The sequence below is a fragment of the Drosophila elegans genome, unplaced genomic scaffold (assembly GCF_018152505.1).
Source record: "Drosophila elegans isolate 14027-0461.03 unplaced genomic scaffold, ASM1815250v1 contig_476, whole genome shotgun sequence".
NCBI lineage: Eukaryota > Metazoa > Arthropoda > Insecta > Diptera > Drosophilidae > Drosophila > Drosophila elegans.
Window position 1 is genome coordinate 25654584 of NW_024545863.1, and position 12366 is coordinate 25666949.

At 44.1% G+C, this 12366-nt stretch overlaps 2 protein-coding genes across 5 annotated transcripts; one reads left to right on the forward strand and one right to left on the reverse strand.

Annotated features, from left to right (window-relative positions):
* Positions 1–141: 141 nt before the first annotated feature.
* On the reverse strand, positions 142–4170 carry LOC108136738 (AP-1 complex subunit sigma-2). Of its 3 annotated transcripts, none has more exons than XM_017258079.2 (5): positions 4029–4170; positions 3626–3804; positions 3334–3442; positions 3130–3267; positions 142–637 (listed from the first exon to the last, which is right to left on the reverse strand). In XM_017258079.2, exons 1-5 carry the CDS (start codon positions 4029–4031, stop codon positions 593–595), a joined length of 474 nt encoding a protein of 157 aa, XP_017113568.1. In that variant the 5' UTR covers positions 4032–4170; the 3' UTR covers positions 142–592. The 3 variants fall into 3 exon arrangements, with proteins under 3 accessions (XP_017113568.1, XP_017113567.1, XP_017113569.1); XM_017258078.2 differs by having other exon boundaries at positions 570–1798; XM_017258080.2 differs by having other exon boundaries at positions 570–2224.
* A 1077-nt stretch (positions 4171–5247) lies between these two features.
* On the forward strand, positions 5248–11946 carry LOC108136820 (bifunctional glutamate/proline--tRNA ligase). 2 transcript variants are annotated; one of them, XM_017258224.2, is made up of 6 exons: positions 5248–5412; positions 5583–6500; positions 6647–6818; positions 6874–7936; positions 8418–10271; positions 10352–11946. In XM_017258224.2, exons 1-6 carry the CDS (start codon positions 5370–5372, stop codon positions 11438–11440), a joined length of 5139 nt encoding a protein of 1712 aa, XP_017113713.1. In that variant the 5' UTR covers positions 5248–5369; the 3' UTR covers positions 11441–11946. The 2 variants fall into 2 exon arrangements, with proteins under 2 accessions (XP_017113713.1, XP_017113714.1); XM_017258225.2 differs by lacking the exons at positions 5248–5412; positions 5583–6500; positions 6647–6818; positions 6874–7936 and adding an exon at positions 8181–8271.
* Positions 11947–12366: the final 420 nt, after the last annotated feature.

The following is a 12366-nucleotide window of genomic DNA, read 5'->3' on the forward strand; positions in this document are numbered from 1 at the left end:
GAATATAACCATTTATTGGAAAACTGAAAATATATGTCATATTTAAGAACAAGTAAAGTTGAAAAGTAATCATTTTTCTGAAAGCTTTTACCCAATTATAAGATCAATGAAGAACTTAAAACAATTGAAATATAGAAACTCTCACACTCAATATGATTTTTATTTGTAGCAAAGAATGTATAAAGTAAACAGAGCTTTGTTTTGTTACTTTGGATACAGCAATTTTCATATATTTATAGGGCTTTTAACTTACAAATATAGAGTTGAGCACACCGTCGATTAATCGCTTCGCTTTAATTTTTTTTTATCTCTAAGTTAATCTTTACAAGTATGAATGTGTATGAGCAACCGCTATTGCTGCTTTTGTGGAGTAAAATGTGTTGCAAATTGCATTTGCCAAGCGAAATTAAGAATAAGTTTTACAGCACTTCTATACACAATCTTGTATGCTGACACAGGATGGTTAAATAATAATAGAACCGATATACTTTTGGGTTACGTTGAATACAGATACACGCATACATTTAAGGCGACTTTAAATGGGTTCGATATAGATAATTTCTTTTTTGGGTTTTTTTGTCATTGAGGCAACCTAGCCCAGGCCATGATCGTCGAAGAAACTTTGCGGGGTCTCGTCCTGGAATGGGAGAATGCTTAGCTTCAGTTACGTAATCTATACTCAACATCGCTCTGGATAAAATGCAACCAAGTAAAAGATTCTTTACTAGGGAATATACACTTCATAAATAGGCTCTTAATAACGGGTAAGAAGATATAACAACTAAAAGCAAAAGGACACCAAACGGGTGCACTAAGCCAGACAGAGGGGGAGATAGATAGTTTGGAAAGAGTGGAGTTTAGAGGTCAGATCAGTGGAGAGTGGATCAAAGCGAGCGTAAAAAGGTCAGAGTAGTCAAATGGTTCAGTCACAACAGCAAAGACAACAATTAAAATTATAAGTAAACAATTAAATTAAATACAAACTGAGGATCACCAGTTCTTACCATAATAATATAGCATACGAGTACATTTAGCTTTTTTTTTCAAAATACTTGCTTTTTATTTTAACTTGTTTTTCTTCAGTTACAAAACACAGAAAATTTGGCTAAAACGTACAACACACATACATAAACATATATTTTTGTAGATATACATAAACTAGACTTTATTCGGTTACCACTAAGGGATGATTATTACAATTTTTATATATCGTTCTCATTTTTTTCAACATTAAAGCTTACTTGTTTTTATTGTAAGAATAGTATTGCATATATTCCCCACTAAATTAGTTATTGCCCATTTGGTGATTGATTGGAATGATCTTTCGATTATTTAATGTAAATAGGAAGAAGAATATTAACTCAGTTGTGGAAACCCCAGATGAAACTACGTAAGGTTGGCTTGTTTTGCATGAACTTAGCTGGATCTAATATATCAGTGTGTTTTTTGAGAGAGAGGGTGTATGAAAAACCGCATGCCAGATGCTTTGATGTTACTTTATATTATATAGCTTTGTGGGATTTATTGCTTTTGAAGCCTTACGCTGCTTGGTTTCTTCTTTGTTTCGATTTTTTCAGCGTTCAGTGCTGTACAACAGCCAGAACACACTAGCATTGATGAAACAGTGTTGAAAAGTGCCAAGTGCAGCACACATTATCGCTGGGGGTGTTTCTGTGTGTGTGTTATTGTGTGCTCGTTGTTTCTGGGTGTGCGTGTCATATCAACTAAATAAGTTCTAGGGTGTACTAGTTCTTTAGAGGAGTCCAATGTCTCTTAAAGTGCCCTCAACGGCTTCGTCCTGGAGTACAGAGAATAAGAACAATAAGAACGAGAAGAGTAGAAGGAAAGAAAGTAGTAGTAGTGGTAGTACGAGAAGAAAGTGTAAGTGTGTAAGTAGAACATGTCCAAAAAAGAAACCAATTTCAATCTGGCTTTGCTTTTCTTTCATTTACGGCACAACTTGGAAACACGAAATGCATATTATATGGATGAACATCACAACGCAGCGCGGGGAAGGCGGGGGAATTAAAGCTGGGCAATATACATATATGTACAGCTGGGCGAAGGTTTGACTGATCTGACCTATCGACACTCCACTAAGACTCTTCGCAGTTCTGGTATATAACTTTATGCACTTTACACTGCTTCTTAAGGTTGGGTTTTCTTTTCTTCTATGTTAATCTGTTCTTTTTTGTATCGATTAGTTAAGATACTCATTGAAGTCCTGTGGTTGTTGTTGGTTGGTGGTGGTAGTAGTTGTGTTAACATCGATTTATGCAGTGGCGGGTAGGGTAAGCGTTAATAATAACAAGAGAGAGGGTACATGGGTTACACATTTATATATGGTTTAAATGGTATGGCAAAAATATGTATAGTTTAACATCGATTCTAGTTAGTAATTCAGCTACAAAGGTCATGCAAAATAATCAAGCCAACTAAGATCGAGATTTTACTACGATTCGGGTTAGGAGACTTAAGAAATACAGGTCACAAAATCAACACAAGCAAAAATTTGACTACAAATGGCAAACAAAGTTTTAGTTTTACTGCACAGCAACATCTATGGCAAGTTCAATACTGTGGCGATCAAATAATTTCTGGTAAGTTCTCACAATTCACAATTCGCTTTCGAGTGGGCAAGTTTCATAACTCAAGACGGCATGCAATGACACATAAACAAATTGATTGGGAGCGTGTGTGTCAGCTAGGTGGTTTACATCAGATTCGGAACTTAAAGTTAATGACAATGCTGCTGCCAAACACACACGCATACTGCTCTTAGAATCTATTGCAGCGAGTAAAAGAACTCTTCTTGCTTCGAGTGGTTAGAGGTGTTCGGTTTATAGTACGAGTAGAATAGTTATTAGTTTCGATTGCACAAATTAGAGAAACAAGAACAAGTAGGTAAGAGTAAAGTATAAAGAGAAAACCGTGAATTGGATGAGGTATGACATTGTAGACGTAATAGATAGGCATATAAATATAGATGCAAACAAACACTAACGAGGTAACGAAACTAAAAACCAGTAAGTTGAATAAATATGTAAAACAATTAACAATATCCGGCTTAGGTAGAGAGTGACACAACCGTTTAAGGCATTACAGATCATATGTCTCGGGTGTACTGACCTCTTGGAGCAGATCCTGCGAGGCGATAGCCTTAAGTACGTTCTTTTTGGACGTCTCCTGGATCTCTCCGCCTATAAGGAGCTCGTCCAGGATAAAATAGGCCTTCTCGAAGTTAAAGATGATATCCAGCTCGCAGACCTGTTAAGAGAAAATGAAATATAACACTTTGTAATGCTGTTTATGGCAGTGGTATTAATAACTTACGCTGCCGAAGTACTTATCCAACAGCTCCACATAGCGATGAATGATCTCCAGTGTCAGCAGCTCGTTGTCGTTCTGCTCGATGGCGCAACAAAAATACAAGCTTGCGTACCTTCAAAGTTTATACAGTAACGTTAGTATCTTAAAAACATTTATGTGGTACTACTAAAAAATGTCTTAATATATTTAATATTTAAGGCATACATGTCTTATCAGTTATCATTTAACCAAAGCTATCTTATCTTAATATTTTAAATCAGGAATCTTGTACAAACTGAATTAAACACCAACCCACCTCTTGTAGACAATTTTGCAGTCCTTCCACTCCAGAAACGAGCACATTTTAGGCTTACGGGCCAGTATCGTGGTGACCAGTTCCCGGGTGATCTTCTTTTTCACCTTGTCCGGATATGCCATGTACCACTTCTGTAACCGCAGTTTGCCCTGCCGGCTGAACAGCAGCATGAAGAGCATCTAGAATTGAATAGCAACTTTATAAGTACAGACCCTCTATTGATTATTGTGGTTTTCATTAATTTTTCATATATTTTTAGGCCAGCGAAGCTCCCAATTCGCACTGATACAGTCATCGGGCACGCACACACATTAACACCTGGAGCCACCGCATCGTCAACATTAAAAAACGTATCCGATCACCTAAGAAATCACTGTTTCCACTGTATTTTCTCAAGCCTCACCATTAATTTTGTTTTTCTTCTGTGTGATTGAGTTTTTCCGTGCACTGGGTGTACGAAATAAAGGGAAAAAAACTATTTTTCCATGCAGCAACTGAACAAAACACACATAGAAAATTGTTCTTCTTGCAGGGCTGACATTCGCAGTGGACATGTCCACGTTTTAAGCGAATAGCAAGTACAGTGGGCCTCAGGCAAATAGAGCCAAATATTATAGTTAATACAAAATAATCACTTAAAAAAGAAATTGAAAAATATTTTAAACAAAATGTTCTAGTTATATTTCACATGTTAAGTTTTAATACAATCTTTATGAAAAGAAAAAAGGATTTATGTAAACTCGCAAATGTTTGTTTAATAAAAATTGTTATAAAAATTTCAAAACAATTATCCGAAGAAAAAAATAGTACTACCAAAACAGTTTTTCAATATAATATGTTATAGCCTGATTTCATTGCCGCATTAAAATGCATTTAGCCAAATGCGCATTTATTTACACAGAGAATCCCATAAGGCTAAATGCCGCATTTAAAATAAATGCGATTTTTAAATGCGATTAAAAACCATTCGCCCCGAAAGTTTTTAGAAAAAATACTGGAAAATACCGATGTTTAACGATATTTTCTTCGTTCCACCACTACAACAGCTGTTTTCTATAAGCAAGTTTGGCGCAATTTTTGATGTCTTTCGAATTTAAAATCTATTTTGTATAAAAATGACTGAAACCTAGAGCGCACGCTGCAAATTCTGCTCGCAGTACCATAATGCATTACTGCTGGATCTCTGGCATTAAATAACTCTCACATATACGGGGATCCTTGCCTTTTTAAGAAACTGTGGTGGCCTTCATTGCAAACCCGTCATAACAACGCAATCAGCTTCTCTTCTTTGTCGTTCAAGTTGGCAAATGTCTCGGTCGCAATATGGAAGTCCTGCTGAGCATTACAGAGTTTAGTAAACTCACTCATGTTCATTAATTTTAATTAATTTCTTTTGGATTTGCCAAAATTCAAAAGTAAACAAGCCCAGATCAGCTGTTCGTGCCACTCACATGTCGGAGTAGCATTAACTAAATGCTAATGCGCCAATGGAATCAGGCACATTTAAAAAGTCCACTAATGCGGCAATGGAATCAGGCTATTATTCATTCATTAAAAATGGTTTAACTGTATTTAAGCGGAGCGATATTTGCCAGTCACAGGCAACTATCGCAAGGGAACTGCAGCTCTTTCGGTCATCTCTATTGGTCTGTGTAGACGTTAGCAGCTGGCCGTACTCGTGCCGTTTAACAAGCCGAGAAATTTCGTCATTTCCACTTAGATTGCAAGAGAACAACCTGGCACGATGTCAATAAAGCTCAAAGCGAACCTCAATAATCCACCGATAAGTAAGTTCCCAAAGGATGCCAGCTGCAGTGACCTTCACCGCCCGGAAGATGTGCACTTAGTGAGGTTATATCCGGATCAGGGTCTATTTATGTACACAATATACACATCCGATCCCTCTTTTATTGCATCAGTTTCGTATCGTGTGACATTAATTGACTCACTCGCTTAGGTGGCCTGGCGACGGCGCACCTTATCAATGGCTCGGTACCCGTGGAGATTGTGTGGAGCAAGGAGGAGACCTCGCTGCAGTTTCCCGATAATCGCCTGCTGGTGTGCCACTCCAACAACGATGTCCTCCGCGCTTTGGCCCGCGCCGCTCCCGATTACAAGCTGTATGGAGAGACGGCCATCGAACGGACACAGATTGACCACTGGCTGTCCTTCTCGCTGACCTGCGAGGACGACATCTCCTGGGCGCTGTCCTTCCTGGACAAGTCCATTGCCCCGGTGACCTATCTGGTGGCCAACAAGCTGACCATCGCCGACTTTGCGCTGTTTAACGAGATGCACTCGCGGTATGAGTTCCTAGCCGCCAAGGGCATTCCGCAGCATGTGCAGCGTTGGTATGACCTCATCACCGCGCAGCCGCTGATCCAGAAGGTCCTGCAATCCCTGCCAGAGGGAGCGAGGGTAAAGAGGAGCCCGCAGGCCTCCAAGGAGCAGACGCCCGCCAAAACGGGCGAGCGCAAGCAGGAGGGCAAGTTCGTGGACCTGCCCGGTGCCGAAATGGGCAAGGTGGTGGTCCGGTTCCCGCCAGAGGCCTCCGGCTACCTGCACATCGGACATGCCAAGGCGGCACTGCTGAATCAGTACTACGCCTTGGCCTTCCAGGGCACGCTCATCATGAGATTTGATGACACAAATCCCGCCAAGGAGACCGTAGAGTTCGAGAACGTCATCCTCGGCGATCTGGAGCAGCTGCAGATCAAGCCGGACCTGTTTACGCACACCTCCAACTACTTTGACCTGATGCTGGACTACTGCGTCCAGCTAATCAAGGAGAGCAAGGCCTACGTGGACGACACGCCACCGGAGCAGATGAAGCTGGAACGCGAACAGCGCGTGGAGTCGGCCAATCGCTCTAACTGTAAGTTTATCTTAAATTCTAGATCTTGCTATGGGTTTACTATCCGCTTTAACAATAAAAGGATTTCATAGATTGCTCAGTGATAGATATTTTCAATATTCAATACTCAACTTCAATTTGTGTTAATTTTTCTTTGTTTTTCTCAGCTGTTGAGAAGAATCTTTCCCTGTGGGAAGAGATGGTAAAAGGCTCTGAGAAGGGTCAAAAATTCTGCGTGCGCGCCAAGATCGACATGACCTCGGCCAACGGTTGTATGCGCGATCCTACCATTTATCGCTGCAAGAACGAGCCGCATCCTCGCACCGGAACCAAATACAAGTGAGTAAACCTCCACGTTCAATTAGAACAAGTATAAAATACGTTACCTTTGCAGGGTCTATCCTACCTACGACTTTGCCTGCCCCATTGTGGACGCCATCGAGAATGTGACCCACACCCTGCGCACCACTGAGTACCATGACCGTGATGATCAGTTCTACTGGTTCATTGATGCCCTGAAGCTAAGAAAACCGTACATCTGGGAGTACAGTCGATTGAACATGACCAACACGGTACTTTCCAAGAGGAAGCTCACCTGGTTTGTGGACTCTGGCCTGGTTGATGGCTGGGATGATCCTCGCTTCCCCACGGTGCGTGGAATCATCCGTCGCGGCATGACTGTGGAGGGGCTGAAGGAGTTCATCATTGCCCAGGGAAGCAGCAAATCGGTGGTTTTCATGAACTGGGATAAAATCTGGGCCTTCAACAAGAAGGTGATCGATCCGATTGCCCCACGTTACACTGCCTTGGAAAAGGAGAAGCGCATTGTGGTTAATGTGGCAGGTGCCAAGGTGGAAAGGATCCAGGTGTCCGTTCATCCCAAGGATGAATCGCTGGGCAAGAAGACAGTCTTACTGGGTCCCCGGATTTACATCGACTACGTGGATGCCGAAGCATTGAAGGAAGGTGAAAACGCCACCTTCATCAACTGGGGAAACATCCTCATCAAGAAGGTGAACAAGGATGCATCGGGAACCATCACTTCTGTTGATGCTACACTCAACCTGGACAACAAGGACTTCAAGAAGACCCTCAAGTTAACCTGGCTGGCTGTGGAAGACGATGCCAGTGCCTATCCACCCACATTCTGCGTTTACTTCGACAACATTATTAGTAAAGCTGTTTTGGGCAAGGACGAGGACTTTAAGCAGTTCATCGGCCACAAGACCCGTGATGAGGTCGCCATGCTTGGCGATCCTGAGCTGAAGAAATGCAAGAAAGGTGATATCATCCAGTTGCAGAGGCGTGGCTTCTTTAAAGTGGACAACGCCTATGCTCCACCCAGTGGCTTCACTAGTGTCCCCTCGCCCATTGTTTTGTTCTCCATTCCCGACGGCCATACGAAGGATGTGCCCACCTCGGGCCTGAAAATAAATGCGCCGGATGCCAAGGCTACGGTGAGTTACTAAAAATCATTTCTATAAACTGGCTTGAAACAGTTTTACATTTTTATTTTCGCTTCATAGTAAAAAGTATTTTTTTTTTATAAATTAAGTTGCTTAAGAGGGTATACAAAGTTCGACATAGAAGTATTCATTTCACTATATGAACAATATCAGCTGTTTGAGTTTACACATGCTTTTCACTCTCCAACCGTGTCGCTCTGAAGCTCTTCCACCTACTCTTTATTTTGTGCCGCGTTGGTTCGCCATAGTCTTCTTCTTGGGCCAAAACCAGTTTTATGCTGAACCACGAAGCGTGTGGATCGTTATCGCCTGCCTGTGTTTCTCCAGTAAGACACCAAATTGAAAGAGGGGCTCGCAGATTAATGCACTGTCGCCCTTGCTGACGTTGCAGAAAAGTTTTTAAAAAATAAGAAGACGTTGCAGCAATTACGCTTTTGTTATTTATTGCATATATATTTTTAATTTCTTACAGAAAAAGGCATCCTCTCCTACAAAATCCTCCGGCCAAGCTTCCGAATTGGAAAGTCAAATAACGCAACAGGGCGATCTAGTGCGTGATCTTAAATCCAAGAAAGCAGCCAAGGATCAAATCGATGCTGCAGTAAAGAAGCTGCTTGCCCTGAAGGCGGATTACAAAACCGCTACCGGAAAAGATTGGAAACCAGGTCAAGCTCCAGCACCCGCTGCTGCGACCGCTTCTACTCCCACTGCCAACGACGCCGTTTCGGTTAATGCTAGCATTGTAAGGCAGGGCGATTTGGTTAGAGATCTGAAGGGAAAGAAAGCTGCCAAGCCAGAGATCGACGCCGCTGTGAAGACACTTTTAGAACTGAAGGCTCAGTACAAATCTCTCACCGGTCAAGATTGGAAGCCAGGCACTGTACCTCCCACTGCCGCACCAGCTTCATCACCTGCTCCTGCTGCTACGGCCAACGATTCGGTGTCCCAGATTCTAAGCCAAATTACTACCCAGGGCGACAAAGTGCGTGAGCTGAAGTCAGCTAAAGCCGATAAGGCCACAGTTGATGCTGCAGTAAAGACGCTGCTCAGCTTGAAGGCAGACTACAAAGCAGCTACCGGAAGTGACTGGAAGCCAGGCACCACAGCTCCAGCTCCAGCGCCAGTTACCCTGAAAGTCAAGCAGGAGAAGAACCCAGAACCTGCTTCTGCGCTTGCTGTGAACACTTTGCTGAACAAGATTACCCAACAGGGTGACAAAATCCGTCAACTGAAGTCGGCCAAATCGGAGAAATCCCTGGTGGAGGCCGAGGTAAAACTTTTGCTGGCTCTAAAGACGGACTACAAATCCCTGACCGGTCAGGAGTGGAAACCAGGTACTGTGGCACCCATTCCAGCCGCCGTGGACGTTGTGGATCTCACTGGTGGAGATTCAGGCAGCGACGTAGTCTGTGTCTTGGGCAAGATTCAGGCCCAGGGCGATAAGATCCGGCAACTGAAGTCCGAGAAGGCGGCCAAGAACCTAATCGATCCAGAGGTCAAGAATCTGTTGGCTCTAAAAGCGCAATATAAGACGCTGAGCGGTAAGGATTGGACTCCAGAAACTAAAGCGGAACCCACTGTGGTGAAAAAAGAAGTCAGCCCCGTTGCGATGGCATCGCCAGCTAAGGATGAGCTCACCCAGGAGATCAATGCTCAAGGGGAGAAGGTGCGTGCGGCCAAGGGCAACAAGGCAGCCAAGGAGGTGATAGACGCGGAGGTGGCCAAGTTGCTGGCTCTCAAGGCCAAGTACAAGGAGGTCACGGGCACCGATTTCCCCGTGGCCGGACGCGGAGGCGGCGCTGGAGGAGGATCTGCGAAGAAGGCGCCCAAGGAGGCTCAACCAAAGCCAGCCAAGCCTGTGAAGAAGGAGCCTGCTGCCGAAGCCTCCGGCGCTGTAAAGAAGCAGACCCGTCTGGGTCTGGAGGCCACCAAGGAGGAAAACTTGCCGGACTGGTACTCCCAGGTGATTACCAAGGGTGAGATGATCGAGTACTACGACGTGTCCGGTTGCTACATCCTGCGCCACTGGTCCTTCGCCATCTGGAAAGCCATCAAGACTTGGTTTGATGCTGAGATTACGCGCATGGGTGTCAAGGAGTGCTACTTCCCCATTTTCGTGTCCAAGGCGGTGCTGGAGAAGGAGAAGACGCACATCGCGGACTTCGCTCCCGAGGTGGCTTGGGTGACCAAATCCGGAGACTCCGACCTGGCCGAACCCATTGCCGTGCGCCCCACCTCCGAGACTGTCATGTATCCCGCCTACGCCAAGTGGGTACAGTCCTACAGGGATCTGCCCATCCGTCTCAACCAGTGGAATAACGTTGTGGTGAGTATTTGCATTCAGCGGATAAAGCGTGATATGTTTACAAATAACTAATACTATGTTTTTTTTTTTTTTTGTCACAGCGCTGGGAATTTAAACAGCCAACGCCTTTCCTCCGCACCCGCGAGTTTCTGTGGCAGGAGGGTCACACTGCGTTCGCCGGCAAAGAGGAAGCCGACAAGGAAGTGCTGGACATCCTCGATCTGTACGCCCTGGTCTACACCCACCTGCTGGCCATTCCCGTGGTCAAGGGCCGCAAGACCGAGAAGGAGAAGTTCGCGGGCGGTGACTACACCACCACCGTGGAGGCCTTCATCTCCGCCTCTGGTCGGGCCATTCAGGGAGCAACCAGTCACCACTTGGGCCAGAACTTCTCCAAGATGTTCGAAATCGTTTACGAGGACCCTGAGACGCAGCAGAAGAAGTACGTGTACCAGAACTCCTGGGGCATTACCACGCGTACCATTGGCGTGATGATCATGGTGCATGCGGACAACCAGGGCCTGGTCCTGCCCCCACATGTGGCCTGCATTCAGGCCATTGTGGTGCCCTGCGGCATTACCGTGAACACCAAGGATGACGAGCGTGCGCAACTGCTGGACGCGTGCAAGGCGCTGGAGAAGCGCCTGGTCGGCGCTGGAGTGCGTTGCGAGGGTGACTACCGGGACAACTACTCGCCCGGATGGAAGTTCAACCACTGGGAGCTGAAGGGAGTGCCGCTGCGCCTGGAGGTGGGTCCCAAGGACCTGAAGGCCCAGCAGCTCGTAGCCGTGCGTCGCGACACCGGCCAGAAGATCACCATCCCCCTGGCCGAAGTGGAGAAGAAGATTCCCGCGCTGCTCGAGACAATCCACGAGACCATGCTCGCCAAGGCGCAGGAGGACATGACCAGTCACACCAAAAAGGTGACCAACTGGACCGACTTCTGCGCCTTCCTGGAGCAGAAGAACATCCTGCTGGCTCCCTTCTGTGGCGAGATCAGCTGCGAGGACAAGATCAAGGCGGACAGCGCCCGCGGTGAAGAGGCCGAGCCAGGAGCTCCAGCCATGGGCGCCAAGTCGCTGTGCATCCCCTTCGACCAGCCGGCCCCCATATCGGCCAGCGACAAGTGCATCAGCCCCGGCTGCACCAACAAGCCCAAGTTCTACACGCTCTTCGGACGTAGCTACTAAATGAAAGAGAGCTGGACAGAAGCCAGGCTTCCGTGTTTCTCCAAAACATACTTTTAATGAATAAAACTCGATTGGTTAAGATCCATGGACCTATATGTACTCTGATTTTGCAAGGAACTTAATATTTGTTTTTAATTGATTAAATGCAAACGCTAAAACTTAAAACAATAAGTGGAGTGGAGTTTATAATTTTAATGTGAGGTCATTTACAAATTTCTGATTTTGTTTCTGAAACTTTTAAAGTTGGACTCCATAAACCGGACTAATAATACCCCATAGATATTAATATTCTTCTATTATTCTGCTTACACAATTTTCACCCTGTAGGCTACAACTGAATATCTACCAAGACTAATTTAAATTGGCAATTTTCAATAAGTTTTACAACTATTTAACCTCAGTTGCTCCTTCCCCTTAACGGAGATAATTAGATATATGGCATTGCCACCATAGTTCTTAAATTACACTTTATTTACTTCGAGAATAAATTATTTGTGGAAAATAAATTATTTATTAAATTTTTTTTAATATGGAACACTAGACTTATTAAAAAGGTATCAATACTATCGCCCGCCAATTAAATATACAACTATATGTCAACCACCCTATATCAAACAGATTAACTGGGGTTTTTATATTTGATGGAACTATTTAATTCCCACTAGAACTTTACATAATTCTTTATTTGCTTAACCCTAGTTAAAAACCATTACTATAAAATATAGATACTCAAAAACTTGTTGCTTTTATGTTTTTAAGAAAATTTACATTTTTGTTTTTAAAATATTGCACTTTAGCCACACCAAGCCGAACATACCCTCATACCCCTTCAATCTGTTAATACCACCAATTAAAATGAACTTAGCAGCTCCATTTCAATAAATGGATAATTTTTCGTTCAGTTGCAATCATTGGATTCCATCTTA

Bases quoted from the DNA above. Each gene is read 5' to 3' on its own strand.
- LOC108136820 (XM_017258224.2), top strand. From the start codon at position 5,370: ATGTCAATAAAGCTCAAAGCGAACCTCAATAATCCACCGATAA. The intron at 6,819-6,873 runs GTGAGTAAACCT...TTACCTTTGCAG, and splicing joins CGCACCGGAACCAAATACAA to GGTCTATCCTACCTACGACT. The intron at 10,272-10,351 runs GTGAGTATTTGC...TTTTTGTCACAG, and splicing joins ACCAGTGGAATAACGTTGTG to CGCTGGGAATTTAAACAGCC.
- LOC108136738 (XM_017258079.2), bottom strand. The intron at 3,268-3,333 runs GTAAGTTATTAA...TTCTCTTAACAG, and splicing joins TGGATAAGTACTTCGGCAGC to GTCTGCGAGCTGGATATCAT. The intron at 638-3,129 runs GTCAGTACACCC...CTCCCATTCCAG, and splicing joins CGCAGGATCTGCTCCAAGAG to GACGAGACCCCGCAAAGTTT.